Raw genomic sequence first — 18,163 nt, forward strand, 5'->3', positions numbered from 1 at the left:
CGGTTAACCTAAGAACTCTCTTAATTGAAAACAACAACAACAAAAAACTGGTTTGGGAAGCCTTATTTGTGGTCTCTGCTTCCCCTCAGTGAGTCTTACAGATGCTAATAAAAACATTAGGATAATTAATGTTAATTAGGTTGATTAACAGGGAAGTGAACTGAAGAGAAAGTTTAGAGACTTCTTCCCCAAAAGGTGGAAATTTTAAAGGGACTTATCCCAAAAGGATAAAGAAATCTTTAGATGATTATTTTAAAATGGGATAAATAAAATGGACGTTAATGGGATTAAAACACAGGTTTGATACAACACCACGTAAGGCTGGATGGAACAAAGGGGGCCCCCTATAGGTCACCAACATTAAAGGGACCCAAACAAGTCCACTCTATTTACCCTACTTAAAAATATATATATATATATTTAGGGACTTCCCTGGTGGTCCAGTGGGTAAGACTCTGTGTTCCCAGTGCAGGGGGCCCAGGTTCGATCCCTGGTTGGGGAACTAGATCCCACATGCATGCCACAACTAAGAGTCCACGTGCTGCAACTGAGAAGCCCACATGCCACAACTACAACCCAGTGCAGGCAAAATAAATAAATAAATATTTAAAAATATACATATATATTTTTTAAATGGCTGGAAGTAAATTACACTGAGATACCTGGCCAACAATTACTTGGGGCAACAGTTAGGCCGATTAATCAAGTAACAGATTGACAAAAGGGCCTGAGTCCCTTGGCTCAACCCCTCACTGGGGACCCCAGAGCCTTTTATTAAAAATAGATAAAAGAGTCAGAGGATAAAAAGAAAGGAAAGCTTCTAGGACTCCTTGAAAGACCAAGTCTTGATGATTGGGTCCTAATGGAAGATAAAGGTAAAGGTATAAAAGTTGATAGAATTGAGATGAAAGTTTATAAAAATTGGTGTACCTAAACGGGCTTTATACAAGATGGTTATTTCTCTTTTGTGTAATTATATTGTGTGATATACATGTTTCACTGGGGTATGCTTCATAAGACAGGGCATATGAATCTGCCCCTCAGGAAATATTATTAAACATACAAAAGGAAACCAGTAGGGTTACCTAAGTCTGTATAATATAATGTAAAAACTGGGAGCAATATTCAGGAGCTAATAAAAATAATAGAGATTTTGCTCTGGGTCTCACCTGTGCACTCAGAAAAAGGACCTTTGTTGAATGTCTTATGTAAGCTTTTGAAAGCATGATAAATTAAACCCTAAAATTCTAGAACATAGAACTCTTGAATTTTGGCTTAGTCAGAAATCTTCTCACTGATATAAAAAAGCAAATTAAACAAAGTACAGTTGGGCAAATCAATCTTTTAATATCATTTAGGCAGCAGACCAGTTATTTTGAGAATTAAAAGCAACTGTCTTTGTTTTGCAAATCTCTACAAATAAGAAATGTAAATACAGCCCACATTGATCTGAGACTGAGCCTAATTAGCTCAATCAGGTAAAACCTGAAACCAAGGAGGAAAAAAAAAAAGCAAAAAAGTCCTTTTAAACTCAAACTGCTGGAAAGGCTCCCTCACCCCAAATCTAATTCATAGCCTCCTTAAGGGTTTATCAAGGATAAATACAAATCTTAAAAGTCTTTTCCACAAACAGCAAAGCCTTAGTCATCTGAGCAAGCAAATTTAACTTATTCCAACTGTTATTTATAAACTAGTAAGTTTGTACTGTAATAACTGATTCATAACTAAGTTTTTAAGGTGAAGCTATGAGATCTCTAGTTAGGTCTGTTTATATGTCTGTGTACCCATTATACATATGAGATGTCTCTACCTCCGGAAAATACTGTCAAAATTAAATTTATAAAAGAGTTCCATTTAATTTACTTAAAAGTAAGTGCTTACAAATTAAATACTTCTAAACATAAAAGAAACTGGCCAGAATGAATTTCAGGTTCATGTATCTAGGAAATATTCAATATTAAATTAATACCTGGTATCAAAGCTAGCTTCAGCTTGCTGGTTTAATCAGTCAATACAGACATATCTTGGTACAACTTCAGTGTACCAAGGTTCACTGAAGGTTAATAAGTTCATGTTATTTCTGTTGCAGAGTTTGTCAGCAAAAAAATTAACTTGGTATGATGATATTTTCATAAATTATAAAGGAAAATAAGAGTTTTCAGGTGAACCCTTTAGGAATAATTATGCTTTGGGTATACTGATTTAAAACAGTTTCTCCAGATTTTTGGTAACTTAAAACTTTAGAGTTTTTCCTATTTATTTTTAATTTAATTTTTATTTTATATTGGAGTATAGGTGATTTACAATGTTGTGTTAGTTTCAAGTATACAGCTAAATGATTCAGTTATACCTACACATATATCTGGTTTTTTTCAGACTCTCTTCCTGTGAGGTTATTATAGAATATTGAGTAGATTCCCCATGCTATACAGTAGGTCGTTGTTGATTATCCATTTTATATATAATACCGTGTATATGTTAATCCCAAACTCCTCATTTATCCCCCCCCCACGTTTCCCCTTTGGTAACCTAAGTTTATTTTCGAAGGCTGTGAGTCTGTTTCTCTTTGGTAAATAAGTTCATTTGCATCATTTTTGGGGTTCCACATATAAGTGATATCATATGATATATGTATTTCTCTGTCTGACTTACTTCACTTAGTATGATAATCTCTAGGTCCATCCATGCTGCTGCAAATGGCATTATTACATTTTTTTATGGCTAATATTCCATTGTAGATATGTACCACATCTTCTTTATCCATTCCTCTGTAGATGGACATTTAGGTTGCTTCCATGTCTTGGGTATTGTAAATAGTGCTGCAATGAAGATTGGGGTGCATGTATCTTTTTGAAATATGGTTTTCTCAGGGTATATGCCCAGTAGTGGGATTGCTGGGTCGTATGGTAGTTCTATTTGTAGTTTTTTAAGGAACCTCCATACTGTTCTTCATAACAGGTGTACCAATTTACATTCCCACCAACAGTGTATGAGGGTTCCCTTTTCTCCACATCCTCTTCAGCATTTATTGTTTGTAGACTTTTTGATGATGGCCATTCTGACTGGTGTGAGGTGATACCTCATGGTGGTTTTGATTTGCATTTCTCTGATAATTAGTGATGTTGAGCATCTTTTCATGTGCTTTTTGGCTATCTGTATGTCTTCTTTGGAGAAATGTATATTTAGATCTTCTGCCAATATTTTGATTTCATTGTGTTTTTTTTTTTTGATATAGAGCTGCATGAGCTGTTTGTATATTTTGGAGATTAATCCCTTGTCAGCCACTTGGTTGACAAATATTTTCTTCCATTGTGTGGGTTGTCTTTTCATTTTGTTTATGGTTTCCTTTGCTCTGCAAAAGCTTTTAAGTTTAATTAGGTTCCACTTGTTTATTTGTGTTTTCATGTTCATTACTCCACGTGTTTGTGTTTTTTACAGGATTTTTTTCCTGTAAATGATTTCTAGTCTCATAGTGTTGTAGTCAGAAAAGATGCTTGATATGATTTCAGTTTTCTTAAATTTACTGAGGCTTGATTTCTGGACCAGGATATGATCTATCCTGGAGAATGTTCCATGTGCACTTGAGAAGAACGTATACTCTGCTGCTTTTGGATGGAATGTTCTATAAGTATCAGTTAAGTCCATCTGGTCTAATGTGTCATTTAAGGTTGTGTTTCCTTACTGATTTTCTGTCTGGATGAACTCTCCATTGATGTAAGTGGAGTGTTAAAATCCCTCACTATTATTTTGTTACTGTCAGTTTCTCCTTTTATGCCCGTTAGCATTTGCCTTATATATTGAAGTGCTCCTATGTTGGGTGCATATATATTTTCAGTTATTATATCTTCCTCTTGGATTGATTCATTGATCATTATGTAGCATACTTCTTTGTCTCTTGCAGCAGTCTTTATTTTAAAGTCTATTTCGTTTAAGTATCACAACTTCAGCTTTCTTTTGATTTCTATTTGTATGGAATACCTTTTTTTCCATCCCCTCACTTTCAGTCTGTATGTGTCCTGAGGTCTGAAGTGGGTCTCTTGTAGACGTATATATATGTCTTGTTTTTGTATCAGTTCAGCCAGCCTATGTCTTTTGGCTGGAGCATTTAATCCATTTACATTTAAGGTAACTACCGATATGTATGCTCTTACGCCATTTTGTTGTTTTGGGTATTTTTTTTTTTAACATCTTTATTGGAGTATAATTTCTTTACAATGGTGTGTTAGTTTCTGCTTTATAACAAAGTGAATCAGCTATACATATACATATATCCCCATATCTCCTCCCTCTTGCGTCTCTCTCCCACCCTCCCTATCCCACACCTCTAGGTGGTCACAAAGCACCGAGCCAATCTATCTGTGCTGTGTGGCTGCTTTTGGGTTTGTTTTTGTAGGTCTTTTTTTCTTCCCTTTTGTGATTTGATGACTCTCTTTAAGTGTTGTGTTTGGATTCCTTTTCAATTTTTGTTTGTATATCTATTGTAGATTTTTGGTTTGCAGTTCCCATGGGGTTCTGATATAGCAGTCTATATACATATACAAGATTTTTTAAGTGGCTGGTCCCTTAATTTGAAATGAATTTCCAATATCCTGCAATTGTACTCTCCTCAAGATTGCTGGTTTTGATATTTGTGTGTGGCTGATTTCCTACCTTTAGTGTATGTTTGCCTTTATTGGTGAGTTTTCCCATTCATAAGTTGCTTGTTTCTAGTTGTGGCCTCTTCTTTTCTGCCTAGAGAAGTTCCTTTAGCATTTGTTGTAAAGCTCGTTTCATGGTGCTGAATTCTCTTAGCTTTTGCTTCTCTCTAAAGCTTTTGATTTCTCCGTCGAATCTGAATGGGAGCCTTGCTGGGTAGAGTAATCTTGGTTATAGGTTTTCCCCTTTCATCACTTTAAATATATCATGCCACTCCCTTCTGGCCTGCAGAGTTTCTGCTGGAAAATCAGCTGTTAACCTTATGGGGATTCCCTTGTATGTTATTTGTTGCTTTTCCCTTGTTGTTTTTCCTACTTTATCTTTGTCTTTAACTTTTGTCAGTTTGATTAATATGTGTCTCGGCGTGTTCCTCCTTGAGTTTATCCCGTATGGGACTCTCTGCACTTCCTGGACTTCATTGAGTGTTTCCTTCCCCATGTTAGGGAAGTTTTCAGTGATAATCTCTTCCAATATTTTCTCAGGCACTCTCTCTTTCTTCCCCTTCTGGGACCCCTATAATGCGAATGTTTGTGCATTTAATGTTGTCCCAGAGGTGTCTGAGACTATCCTCATTTCTTTTCATTCTTTTTTCTTCTGTTCCACGGCAATGATTTCCACCACTCTCTCTTCCACTTATTCATTCTTCTGCCTCATTTATTCTGCTACTGATTCCTCCTCGTTGTTTTTCATTTCAGTTATTCTATTTTTCATCTCTGTTTCTTTAGATCTTCTAGCTCTTTTTTAAACATTTCTTGTATTCTCAGTCTGTGCCTCCACTCTTTTTCCGAGATCTTGGATCATCTTTACTATCATTACTCTGAATTCTTTTTCAGGTAGATTGCCTATCTCCACTTAACTTTGTTGTTCTTCTGGGTTTTTATCTTGTTCCTTCGTCTGGAACGTATTTCTCTGCTGTCTCGTTTTTTTCTAAATTTCTGTGTTTGTGGTCTCCTTTCCACACGCTGCAGGATTGTATTTCCTCTTGCTTCTGGTGTCTGCCCCCTGGTGGGTGAGGTTGGTCCAGGGGCTTGTGCAGGCTTCCTGGCGGGAGGAACTGGTGCCTGTCCACTGGTGGGTGGATCTGGGTCTTGTCTCTCTGGTGGGCAGGGCCATGTCAAGGCGTATGTTTAGAGGTGGCTGTGAGCTCAGTACAACTTTAGGCAGCCTGTCTGTTGATTGGTGGGGCTGTGTCCACCGCCCTGCTTGTTGTTTGGCCTGAGGTGTTCCAGCACTGGAGCCTACAGGCTGTTGGGTGGGGCCAGGTCTCAGTGCCAAAATTGTGCCCTCCCTGAGAACTCATGCCAGTCAGTATTCCCTGGGGCCTTTGCCGCCAGTGTCTCTGCCCCCACAGTGAGCCACAGCTGACCTCCACCTTCCCTGGAGACGCTCCAAGATCTGCACGTAGGTCTAGTCCAGGCTCCTGTGGAGTCACTGCTTTGTGCTGGGTCCCTCCAAGAGTGGAATCTGTTTCCCCTCGTCCGTGGAGCTCCCGCACTCAAGAACTGCTGGCCTTCAAAGACAAATGCTCTGGGGGCTCCTCCTCCCAATGCCAGACCCTCAGGGTGGGGACCCTGACGTTGGGCTCAGAAGTCTCACTCCTGTGGGAGAACCTCTGCAATACAATTATTTTCCAGTCTGTGGGTCACCCACCTGGCAGGCATGGGATTTGATTATATCACAAGAGCACCCCTCCTACCATCTCATTGTGGCCTCTTCTTTCTCTTTGGGTGTAAAATACCTTTTTTGGTAGGTTCCAATCTTTTTTGTCAATGGTTGTTCAGCAGTTAGTTGTGATTTTGGTGTTTTTGTGAGATGAGGTGAGCTCAAGTCCTTCTATTCCACCATCTTGTCCGGAATTGAGATGCTTTTAGTTTGGATGCTTTCTGCCTCTTTCCTTAGTGTGTGCTGGCCATTATTCCTTTCAAATGGTGTGTGGATGTGTGGCGGCCTATGCACACTCCTGGTATGGCAGGAGCAGCAATCAGCGCCTACTCGCGGGTCTCCCAGCAGCGGCAGTGGCCCGTGTGCCCCCAGGCCAGTAGGGGCAGAGATTGTTGTCGCTCCTGTGTCTCTTAGCAGCAGTGATGGCCCACGCACTCCCGGGACAGCAGGGACCGTGATTGGTGCCTGCTCACTGCCTGTGTGTACTCTCTGGATGGTGGGGGTGGGACTGGTGCCTGCTCCCGGATCTCTTAGTAGCAGCGGTGGCCCGCACACTCCCAGGACAGCAGGGACAGTGACTGGAGCTTGTTCATGGCCCGTGCGTACTCCCCGGACATTGGGTGCAGTGATTGGTACCTGCTCGTGGGTCTCTTTAGGGTGGCGGTGGCCCACACACTCCCGAGATAGCAGGAACAGTGCTTGGTGGCTGCTCGCAGGTCTTGTATCTGCGGTGGTGGCCTGCACACTCCTGCGACAGCGGGGACAGCACTTGGTGCCTGCTCATGGTTCTCTTATTGATGGCGGCTGCCCGTGCCTGCCTCTGGAGCCCACGATGGCAGTGGTGGCTCGCGCCCACCCCTGGAGCTCATGTAGGTGGTATCCTGTTGCCTGAGAACGTGCACACAGGGAAGGAAGCTCCTATGGTGGTCCCACCCCTCTCCTTGCATGCTCCCCAACAATGGTACCTTGCCTCCACGGCGGGCCCAAGCTGCTTCTGAGTGCATCCTCAGTTGCCATGCTCCACCCTCTTCAGGCTGTCTCCACATAGCCAATCCTGGTCCTCTCCCTGGGTCTGACTTCCAAAGCCCAGGCTTCAGCACCCAGCCCCTGCCCATGCAGGTGGACGAGGGTCTCAGGCTTGGGGAGCACAGGGTGGCAGTACTGACCATCTGTGCAGGTCACTGTCCGTTTTGCCTTCCACTGACTGGTTGCTGCACTCTCCTCTGAGGTTCTGAAGCTCCCCCTCTGTCCCAGCTGATCTCCCCATGGGTGAGGGAACCTCCCAGGGTGTGGGAACCTTTCCTCTTTCACAGCTCCCTCCCTGGGGCACAGGTCCTGTCCTGATTCCTTTCTTTCTTTTTCTTTTGTCTTATCTGGTTATGTGGAGGTTTTCTTGCCCTTTCAGAAGTCTGAGGCCAGTGTTTAGATTTTCTGTGCAAATTGTTCCACTTATAGATGTATTTTTGATGTATCTGTGGGAAGAGGTGAGCTCCATGTCCTGTTCCTCTGCCATCCTGATTCCTCAGCCCTTGCTAAATTAAAGTAATGGGAATCCACTGACTACCCAGGTCACTTCAAATAAGATAAAATTTTCAAACATTATTTGCTAAACAGGTCTAAATTTACCTACTTTTGTCTCCTTACAAGAAGGAAACTAAAGATGTTTGGGTTTACTAGACACAACTCTTGTACCACATTGAGGAAAGAAATTATGCTATGAGAAGATGTATGTTTCTAGAGGTTAAATGATATGCCAATCAGGAATGCTGGTATGAAAAACAGTTCACAATTACTTGCTACTTGTCAGTTTTCACTAGAGATTAATGTTTTTAAGGGTTAAAATTATAATATGTAATTAAAGCTACTAAAGATAATAAGGGAAACATTTCAGTATGCAAGGAAAGTAGGGTATGTTTTTTTCAGCAGAAGAAGGTATGAAGAATGGAAGTGCATTTTGTTAAGTGGAAAGAATGATTTTGTCCTAGAGCTGGTTGTTTCTGGATGGAAAAATAAGGGACAGACTAACAAGAATAGAGAAAGTTGTGGAAGGTTCATAAAAAGGGAGCCCTGAAAAGGAGTTTTGTACATGGTCAGGCTGGAATTGGATTAAATTTAATTAGGTAAGTGGATATTACTATTAAAAGCAGGCTGGTACAAGACTGGATTTGGTTCCTCTCTCTGTTAAGAGAACAAAGTTATCTTGAAATACTGCTTTTGAAAACAGATTATGTGAGATTCCTTTTCTGTAAGTCATCTTTATGTTTTTGAAATGTTTTGTCACTTTAAGTGAATAAGTATTGTTTCACAGTGACCTATGATCCTATTTGACCAAGTGCTTTGAAACCTTTTTGATATTTTTGACAAAACTTCCCAAATAACAAATTCTAACTGAAGTTCTTTTGACTTCCAGCTAACTCTGGGATTCTTCAAAGAAACCCTGCGACATCTCAAAGAGAAATGTTAAACTAATTAGGCTAATTTGGTATGTTAAAGTACTTGAGAAGCACTGTCAAGTGATTGGGGATAAACCTTCTTAGGTTATATGGTATGGGTAAATGTCATTAATACAGATATTCCAAAATTTATACCGATTTCCTAAAAATCTGGTATGTCCTGGTATAAGGTTATCAGTCATAATACTAGGTGTTATCTTAGGATGTTGTATGTCACAGAAATATTCAAGTTTCTTGTCAATTACATTATAATCAATCAGATCTTTATGCCATTTAAAGTCTTGTTGTTTATACAGTCATTGTTTTACTCTGATGCTTTTATATATGAAGATCTTAGTGAAGATTCATAAAAAGCACTTTTGATAAATACAAGTTTCTGATAACTTTTAGATCTTACTCCCGAACTGGGTAAGAAATTTAAAAAGACTAATGGAAAAGTTGACAACTTCATCTAGATGAACAGGAATTAATTACATTGACTGAATGAATTGATGAATATGACTTATAATTTTATGACTTTTTTCTGAAATATACTGGTTTTTAATCTCTGTTTTCCAGAAAACCTTTCCTCTTATGCTAACTATGACCTTCAACAAGTTGATAAAGTATACCTTTGTAAACAAAGATGAAACATTTATCTTTTTCTCTCTACCTGATCCCTCCAGAATTTGGTTTCTCCAATTGGCTCCCCTGTGGATTTGATGGCTTATTTTGACCAGATTACAACTAGTTATACTAATCACTGTTTTAGTTTGTTCTCTCTTGGCATTTTCAAATTATTTATGCCTTGTGCCTCTCTCTGCTGCACTATCAGTTTACTAATGTTACTAGCTGTATTACTTATGAGATTGTTATCTCTTACATTACCAAAGTGTAACCAAGCCTCCAGCAAAATTAATGACATCTCGAGTTAGTTGAGCATGTACATAACTCTACATAGAATAATTGTAATAGTGCAATTCTAGATCTGGGAAGAAGCAACAAGGGAAAACATTTCCTGGATCACAACAGACTAATAAGACAGGTGATCCAGAGAATTTTAGATTATCAACAGGGTCTAATCCAAAACAAATCAGCACATTGAGTGGCCTATCAACAGAATCTTCTCCTGATCAAGGGACGAGCCTTCCTAGCCCTGAGGGACAAAATTGGTCATAAAATGCCTCCCAAATATTGGTTGAATTTATGGCCAAGAGGAAGAAGCACTGTGAGCAAAGAATGTCACCTGCCATATCAGTAAACAAGCCATGAAGCCTTCAACCTCTGCAGCCACCACCAATGGTGCAGCCTAAGGGGATTCAGGATGGAGAAAAACAGGATACTGGCCCTAGATAGTTAAGGTGCATATTAAAGGAATGATTTCAATGAGCCAAGGGCCTTGCATCTTCCCATACATAGAAAAGCACTAAATTCATTAAGTGTAGATGTCTGTTTTTTCATTAATTAGCAGCAATCTTGTGATGTTCGACTTCCTGATTTTATTTTTGCAAAAACTCCTACATATTCCTGGCTCCTCCCTTATCTCTTTGGAACACTCTCAGACCTATCTGAGAGGCTGTCTCCTGGGCTTAGGTCCTCGGTATGTCTGCTGAATAAAACATAATTCTCAACTTTTAGGTTGTGCGGTTTTTTGTTTTTTTTTTCAGTCAACAGTTTCTATGGTAGTTCTATGTGGTAACTTTTTGAGGGACCACAAACTCTTTCTCAGCAGCTGCACCACCTTCCATCTCCACCAGTGATGCACAAGTCACTGGCATCCACTGACCACAACATGAGAAGAACCTGCTTGAGCATGAGGCCAATGCAGAGGCAATCCAGCGTAAGAGCAGAGAGAGAGAATTTCCCTATGGCAATTTGTTTACCAGCTGGATCAAGTTGTACCTGCAGCTAATCCTACCAGTTGACTTTTCAGTTTTGCCAAGTTTTGCATTTCTCTTTTCTATCATGAGTGAGTTTGAATTTGGTTTCTGTCCCTCACAAATGAAAAAATCCTAAGTAACATACCATCTAAGCATCTCATTCAATGGTGTGGCCTGCTTACCTTGTGCATGCTGCGGTCAAAATCGTCCTCCTCTCCTCCAGATGAGAACCTTCTGGCTCGGGGCACTGCCAAAAGACAGCTAGGATCAGCTCCCGCCCATGCTCCCCACTCAGCCTGCTCAGGCGAGAGGGCATAGGGGGGCAGTACAGCCTTGACAGGTGGGGGTTTCCTCTTGGCTCCACCACTTTCTAGCTGAGTGACCCCGCACAAGTGCATTTTGGTGAACTGCCTCCACCATGGGCCTCCCTATACTGAGATGGCCAGCATCCCTTCCCATTCTTGGGCTGGAAAGTGCAGGTGAAGCTGACTGCCCGGACAGATCTAATAAACCTCAACGTTGGGACTTTTCCTGCCGCTGGTAGGAGAAAAAGCCCTCTTTCTGCCAAGGATGGGAGGTAAGCCTGGACCTGCCAGAACTCGTTTTCCCATGATAAGGGCAGAATCAGCCTGAGACTGGAGCCACCCAGCCCACAGGACAGGTAAGTCCTGATGATGTTCATCTACCTCTAGATCCAGCTATGCCTCAAAAACTTTTGGTCACATGACCCAGAAAATCCCTATTTTGGCTTAAGCCTTTTGGAGGTGGTTTTTCTTTTTCTTTTTGTTTCTTTGTGTGTGTGTGTGTGTGTGTGTGTGTGTGTGATTGAAATAGTCTCATCTAAGATTCCCCCTCTCCCCCCTCATGCCTGTTGGGTCTGGTCTCTCTTGCCTGTGCAGCCTCTGAACACTATCTACCATGGGCACTGATCACTGTCCATTCTGGGTTATAGTTGTGCTTGTGTCTTACCCCCTTTCTAAAGTGGAGAACTCCTTGAGGGTGGCACAGGGCCATCTCTGAACTCCCATGAAGCTTTGTTCAAAATGGACATTCATTACTAAAGGCATGCGTCGAATCAAAGTGGCACTTACTGACAACTCTTCCACATACTTAAAAGAAACAGCCTGGGGTGTCTGATTAGGTGGGATAGCACCTTGAGGACCATTAGGACCCCTTGCCAGGGTGCCTGTGAGAGACTTCCATCTCCCAACATCCTCTCTTTTCCGTTATCCAAACCATTTTCCACCTACAGCCAAAGTGGTCTCTTAAAAACACAAATCTGATCATGTCACCACTTTTAACAACTTCCTCCTATTTTGGATAAAGACCAAAATCCTGACCTCAACCCACAAGGCCCTGTGGGATCTGGCCTCTCATCCCCCACCCCCTCCCTCTCTGAGCTCAAGGTTGAGCTGACAGCCATTCCTTTGCTCCAGTGGAGCCTACATCTTGGGTCTTTGCAGGTACATTTCTACACTCTGCTGGCTTACCTGCTCCTCACCCTTCCTGTGGTAGCTAAGGCTCTGCATCTGAGCAGCTTTTGTCATCTTCCAGACTGGACAGCATGCCCCTACCATCAGCTCTTCTATCTCCTGTACCTCACCTGCTGTACATCAGCTCCCTCTCCAGTTGGGGCCGATGTCTCATACACAAGGGCAAGGACCTGATCTGGTTTGCTTCCCAGTATCTCCCTAGGGCCCATGGCTGCCCTTAGTACCTGTTTGCTTAATGAATAAATGAACTATCGTGTGAAGGAGTGGGCAACTGTCTGTGCCGGCCCTGTGTCCCTGGCATAGGTGACGGGGCTGTGATCCTGGCTCCCCTGTAAGGGGTGATACCTTTGGGGGACCCGTGGTAGGTCCAGTACTCAGACTCCGCAGCATAGTAGGGGTCTGGTGAGTAGGCTGGACTGTACTTGGAGGCCTGACTGATGTCTTCACTTGTTTTGCTCTTGGTTGCTGTCGACAAGTCACCTGCAAAGGACCCAAAGAGAGAGCTTCAGGGAGGCAGAATGTCCTAGAAGAGTGTCCTGGACATACTCTCCCTTGTCTCAGCCAGGCTCCAGCCCTGGGGAGTGAGGCCACGTCCAGGCCAGGGTCTGGGACATGGAGCATCGGAGCTGGAAAAGCACTGAGGCCAAGCCTCTCATTTTACGGTTGGGAATCTGAACACCTGAGAGGGGAAGGGTCTTGCTCAGACCACGCAGCAAGTTAGACCAGAACTGGATCAGACCCCAGCTCAGGGCTCCTCCTACCAATTCCACAGACTCTCCTAAGTGAACACTAAGGCCGTGGCTCCTTTAAGTAAGATTAGACAGGTCCCAGGTGAGTCCTTGCCCTTACTACGTTCCTCACCCTCTAGAATCCAGCCTTGTTGTGGATTTGAGCCACATCTTGGGTGGGATCGCCAAGCAGGGCCTGCTGCATGTTGAGTCAGGTCACCTTTCTCCTCATACTGAAATGACAAATCCTGCTTGGGGGAGACTAGATGGCCTGAGGGAAGGAGCACTGTCCAGGGAGTCAGTAACGCTGGGTTCTGGTTCCAGTTCTGCCACTTAACTCAGCTGTAACACTGGGCAAGTCGTGCCCCTCTCCACCTGTTTCCTTGTCTGTATCAGAACTGGTCTGCTGGCTGAGATGTCATCCAGCTCTAGGCTTCCCCCTGAAGTCCACAACATGGGGGTGACCATCAAACCCACTGTAGGCACAAAACCTTCCAGGGCAATGACTATCACGCCCAAGACTGGTGAGAAGCTGACTAGGGCAGAGAGAGGGCTGGGGAACGGAGATGGGGCCCCTGATCATTTCTCAGGAGGCAGAAGCTATAGGGACAAGCCCTAGGCTCCACGGAGCCAGAGCAGCAGAGGGTCCTGGGATGGCTCTCAGCCAGCCAGCAGCACTTGCTCCCAAAGCTTGCAAATCCTCTTTGATGTGGGTCCTGTGCAGGCCCTCCCACTCCAGCCGTTCTCATTCAGCCCTTTCATCCACCCTCTTATCTGCACAATCCACCTCCAGCCCAGACTCCTCCTGAGCCTGCTTTGGTGCTGCCCCTCAGGCCCACCTACAAAATCCCACACAGTCCCGAGGGGCTTGGGACCTGGGGGGCCTTTTCTGGATGTAAACTACCTTTGTCAGGGTTGGTGCCTTTCTGTGGCCACCGGGGGGTACATGGCATGTCCTCCACAGCCACAGGTAGATGTGCACTGCTCAGGACTCACCTGGACCCCAGCCCAGTCCGCTCAGAAGTCGAGGATGTTTGTCTAAATTGTCAGATCGTGAGCACCCAGAGCCACTGTTTATACTTGTACCACCTCCTCCGTCAGCCCAGTGAGTTTAGATCCCAGTACAGGGTTGCTTCTGCCTGTCTCCATGCTCGTCCAATTCTGTGTTCCCCCTGTGATCCCATAGGCACCCATAGGTACCTAAGGGTAATACAGGGTGGCAGCTGTGCCTCTGCATCCTCAGAGGAAGGGGTGTGCTCATTCAACTGAGTGCTTTTGCAAGAACAAACAGGTCTCAGTGGTGGCTCCCACAGGGAGCACAGGTAGGAATTGTGAATGGAACTGGTTACAGGGCAGATTTGTAGGGCAAACTCTTAGTATTCCTAAGTAAGGAAGTCTAGGGCAGGGGAGGGGGCCAAGGTATCTGTTTTTAAAAAAATCTCTTGGGTGCAGTTGGCCCACAGACAGTTCTGTAAGAAACACTATATGGGTGAATGAACGAAGGCACCCTCAGCTCCTTTCTCATCCGTGTCCCCTCTCCAGGCCTCCATCTACTCTCAGGACATGGTGACTGAGAACAGTTTAGAGCAGTGGTTTCCAAGCTGGGCTGGACATTAGAATCACCTGGAGAAACAGTAACAAATACAAAATTTGGATTCATTATGTCTGGGGTGGGCCCAGGAATCTGTATGCATTCCACATGATTCTAACGAACGTCGAAGTTTGAGTACCAGCGCCTTGGAATGTCACTCTCCCAGGGCTACATGCATTTGACAAGGGTTTCCCTGACCATGGGCTTTAGGATAGCAGATAGCAGGGCAAGGCGGGTAGTGAGGAGATGGTGGGAAAGGATGTAGGGGATACAAGGCCTTTCTTGCCGTTTTGAAATGACACCAACCCCCTCCCCAAGGCCACCTTGAGTGACTGGGGGGCAGCCGACAAGAAGGACCGAGTTGCAGCCTTGTATGTGTCCCTCTGGTGGCCCTGCAGAGCCATCTGCACAGATGATTAACTGCCCCTCCCCTTGCCTGGCCAAGCCCTCTCTGCCCCTGACCATACCATGCCGTTTGTAGATCGGGGGCTTCCGGTAGATGTTACTTTCTCCAGCTGTGCCAGTCAGACCGGGAAGGGACAGCGGGGAGGAGAAAGACAGACAGGAGAAAAGGAGACGGCCAGTTGGTCAGTGGGTCCCAGAAGAGAGACCTGGTTAGCAACTTCTCCCAAGGCTCCCCCACCTTTCCCCCAGTGGACTTCCTCTTCCAAAGGTGAGCTTCCAACCTCATCCCATCAGGTTCCAAGAAAGGTGAGGGGAAAGGAATGGATGGATTCAAATGGGGCTGAGGCAGGGGGGCTTGGGGCTTGGATGGTTGGGCATGAAGGCATAAGGCAGGCGCGTGCTCAGCAAGACCCCATGCGGGAAGGTGCCCACCCAGCAGCCATGCCTCATTCCACGTGGGGGTCCCCAGAACCCCACAGCCACAGTTAGCACTCTCACCCCCTCCTCCCCAGGAGGCTGGATGGGACCTTTCTGGGGCAACTGAGAAAGGTGTAGATGAAATGGCAAGACCAACTCTTGGGGAAAAGTGAGTGGGGAGTGAAAACCTGAGCTCAGAGGTGGGAGACTGGGGTCTAGGCTCGGCTCTGCTGTAGCTCAGGGTGAGACTGACTTTGTCCCAGGTCACCCAGCCCCTGCCTTCCTCTTACTGCCCATCACTTCCCCTCATGCTCACCACCTCCAGCCATGCTGGCCAGCTGCAGGCTCGGCGTTTCAGGGCCTTTGGACTTGCTGTTCCCTCTGCCCAGGATATTTTTCCCTGGGGTCTCTTTTGGCTTCAATGTCACCTCCTCCAAGAAGCCCTCCCTGACCACCTCACATAGCCCAGCCTCCCCCACGCCGTCACTCTATCACAGTGCCCTGTTTTATTATGTTTGGCACCTATATGTCCTGAAATTATCATTTTACTTATTTGTTTACTCATTTATTAGCTCTCTCCCCACATTAGAACTTAAACACCCTGAAGGATCTGGGCTGGTTTGAGCACAGTAGCACTTTCAGGACCCAGAACAGTGCCTGGCTGTCCAGAAGGAACAACACAGGCTCAAGGAAGCTAAGTAGCTGGTCTGAGGTCACAAGCTTATAAGCAGCAGAATCAAGGATTCAATCCCAAAAGCCCATGACCTTCAGCACAGTTACTGCCATGTCCCATCACAGCCCTTGGACATTCGAGGCACTTCCCTGGGCTGCTTCCTGGTGGTCCTAATCAACGCTGGTTCTGTCTAGGGAGTGGGCTAAGGCCAGTGGGCGTGTCGGAGCTGGAGGCCAGTTAGTGCGGGTGACTAGGGAGGGTCCCCAGCACCCAGTTTCTCCTCGGTGCCGGTGCAGGGCGCCCGGCGACCCCACAGAGCATGCACCCATGCCAGGAATTCTGGGCTGGCAGCCTACCTGGGATGTGAAAGTGCTTGGGAGCCTGGTAAGAGGTTGGAGTGGAGGACCTCACATCTAACTGGCTATGGTATGGAGAGCTCCGGCCACTCTCGGGCCCTGGAGCACGCAGGCAGTGGTCCCCAGAGAGAGCAGAGGCACAGAGAAAACAGGCATTAATGCAGTGGTGGTGATTACGGCAGCAGCGAGGTGATGACAGCAGGGATGGGGGCTGTGCTCTCATGCACCGGGTCTGCAGAAACAGGCTTGGCCCTGTTGTCTGCTTCACCCCAAAGTCAGATTTTGTGGGTTGTAAGAGTCAACAGCACTGAGCTTCAGGAAAGCGTCTTTGCTCCTCCTTAGCTCCCCACCTGGGCCCCTCCCTTAATTGCTCTGCCTGCTTCATCCCTAACCTCAGGGTGGCCCTCAGGTGAAGGCCAGGACACTGCCCCACTTCTGATCCTCTGGTTCTGCCCTCTGGATGGGACAGGACAAAGGATGAGGATGGAGACGTTTTCTTCCAGCCAGGACAGCTGGGCTTCCTGCCACTCCCCTCCCCGCAGCAGCACGCCACCCACCTTCCTGCTGCATCTCAGTACCATGTACCCCTCTTCTTCCCCTGCCAGTGGCCTCTGCAGGGACTCAGTGAGGCCTGGGTGGCCACGAGCCTCCAGAGGACCATGTTGTAATGCAGATACCCCAGGGAAGCCCCATGCTGTCTCAGCAGCTGGGGACATCTAGGCACTGTGTTGTCACCCCTGGCTCTTCCTGTCCCTTTGGGAGCTTCCCCCTTCCTTACCGGAGCGGTAATAGTGATGAGGAGAGCGGGAGAAGGTGGGGGACATGCCCTGCCGGCTGTAGGTGGGGGAGTCGATGTATCCCGGGCTAGAGGCCCGTCTCTGCCGGAGGTCCAGGTTCTCATAGATGTCCTGGGGGAGGAAGCAGGACCATGAGCAAGATCTGCAATTAGGGGGCCTATAGCCCAAGGGTCTAGCAGTCAGGTGGGGAAGTGACATGGAATCTGGGATCCCAGGGGCTGAAGCATGGTTTTGCCCTTCTGAATACAGAGACCCCCTCCCTGGGTTACATGCACAGCCCGAGGAAGGCTGCAGAGCCTTTCCAGGGCCTTCACCCATCACTCACATGCCCTTGAATGGAACCTGTGGGTCAGGACCCTGGAATCCTGGCCAAGGATCACAGAAGCATCAGGGAGGCCGTCTCTGGGTAGAAAGGTTCGCTCCCAGCCAACTCTACCCTTTAAGCTACTGCCACTTCCTCCAGGTCATGCTGCTAAGTCTCCCTGTCTCTGCTTGCACTGGGGGAGCACCTTCAGGGGCTTCAGTGGGTGGGGGGGGGAAATTGGGGGTCTGCTTGGTCAGCATAAAGGACACAATTATAGAAAAGGTCTCCTGGAACCAGTTTAATTACCTGGGAGTAAGGAGATAAGGTCCCCAGCGACTTGGAAGCGAAGTTTGAAGGCAGCCATGGAAGGAGTGAAAGGAGAGAGGAGGGCAAGAGGGAGGGACAGAGAGTGGTTACAAGGAGCAGAGAGAAGCCTGCAGCTGCCCCTTGTCCCCCACCCCAGAGAACAGCCTCAGCTTCCCTGAATATCAGCAGTGCTCAACAGGTGCGAGGAAACCTTGAGACTATGCTCTTTTTACAAATGGAAAAAACCACAGCCCAGAGAGGGGATGAGATGGCTCGGGGCCCCGCAGGGAAGAAGCGGTAGGGTCTTCATCTGGGCCCAGGCTTCCCCACTGCAAGCTCAGAGCCGGTTCATGGCCCTTCCCTGTGCCTCTACCAGTTCATGCCCTTCTGTGGCTCATAAGGACAGGACACAGGGCAGAGCTCC

The 18,163-nt window shown here is 45.9% G+C and overlaps 1 protein-coding gene across 15 annotated transcripts in view; it reads right to left on the reverse strand.

Annotated features, from left to right (window-relative positions):
• ABLIM3 (actin binding LIM protein family member 3) overlaps positions 1 to 18,163 on the reverse strand; it is a 181,607-nt gene that overhangs the window by 14,523 nt on the left and 148,921 nt on the right. For 7 of the 15 annotated variants that reach the window (XM_067032118.1, XM_067032119.1, XM_067032117.1 and 4 more), the window contains 6 exons: positions 17,740 to 17,769; positions 17,111 to 17,240; positions 16,333 to 16,431; positions 14,949 to 14,996; positions 12,508 to 12,642; positions 10,852 to 10,916 (listed from right to left, as the gene is read on the reverse strand). In XM_067032118.1, the coding sequence (XP_066888219.1) occupies positions 10,852 to 10,916; positions 12,508 to 12,642; positions 14,949 to 14,996; positions 16,333 to 16,431; positions 17,111 to 17,240; positions 17,740 to 17,769 (507 nt within the window). The remainder of the gene's footprint in view (positions 1 to 10,851; positions 10,917 to 12,507; positions 12,643 to 14,948; positions 14,997 to 16,332; positions 16,432 to 17,110; positions 17,241 to 17,739; positions 17,770 to 18,163) is intronic. The other 8 variants (XM_067032125.1, XM_067032126.1, XM_067032124.1 and 5 more) reach the window with 5 other exon arrangements.

Source organism: Kogia breviceps, chromosome 4 (assembly GCF_026419965.1).
Source record: "Kogia breviceps isolate mKogBre1 chromosome 4, mKogBre1 haplotype 1, whole genome shotgun sequence".
Classification (NCBI taxonomy): Eukaryota; Metazoa; Chordata; class Mammalia; order Artiodactyla; family Physeteridae; genus Kogia; species Kogia breviceps.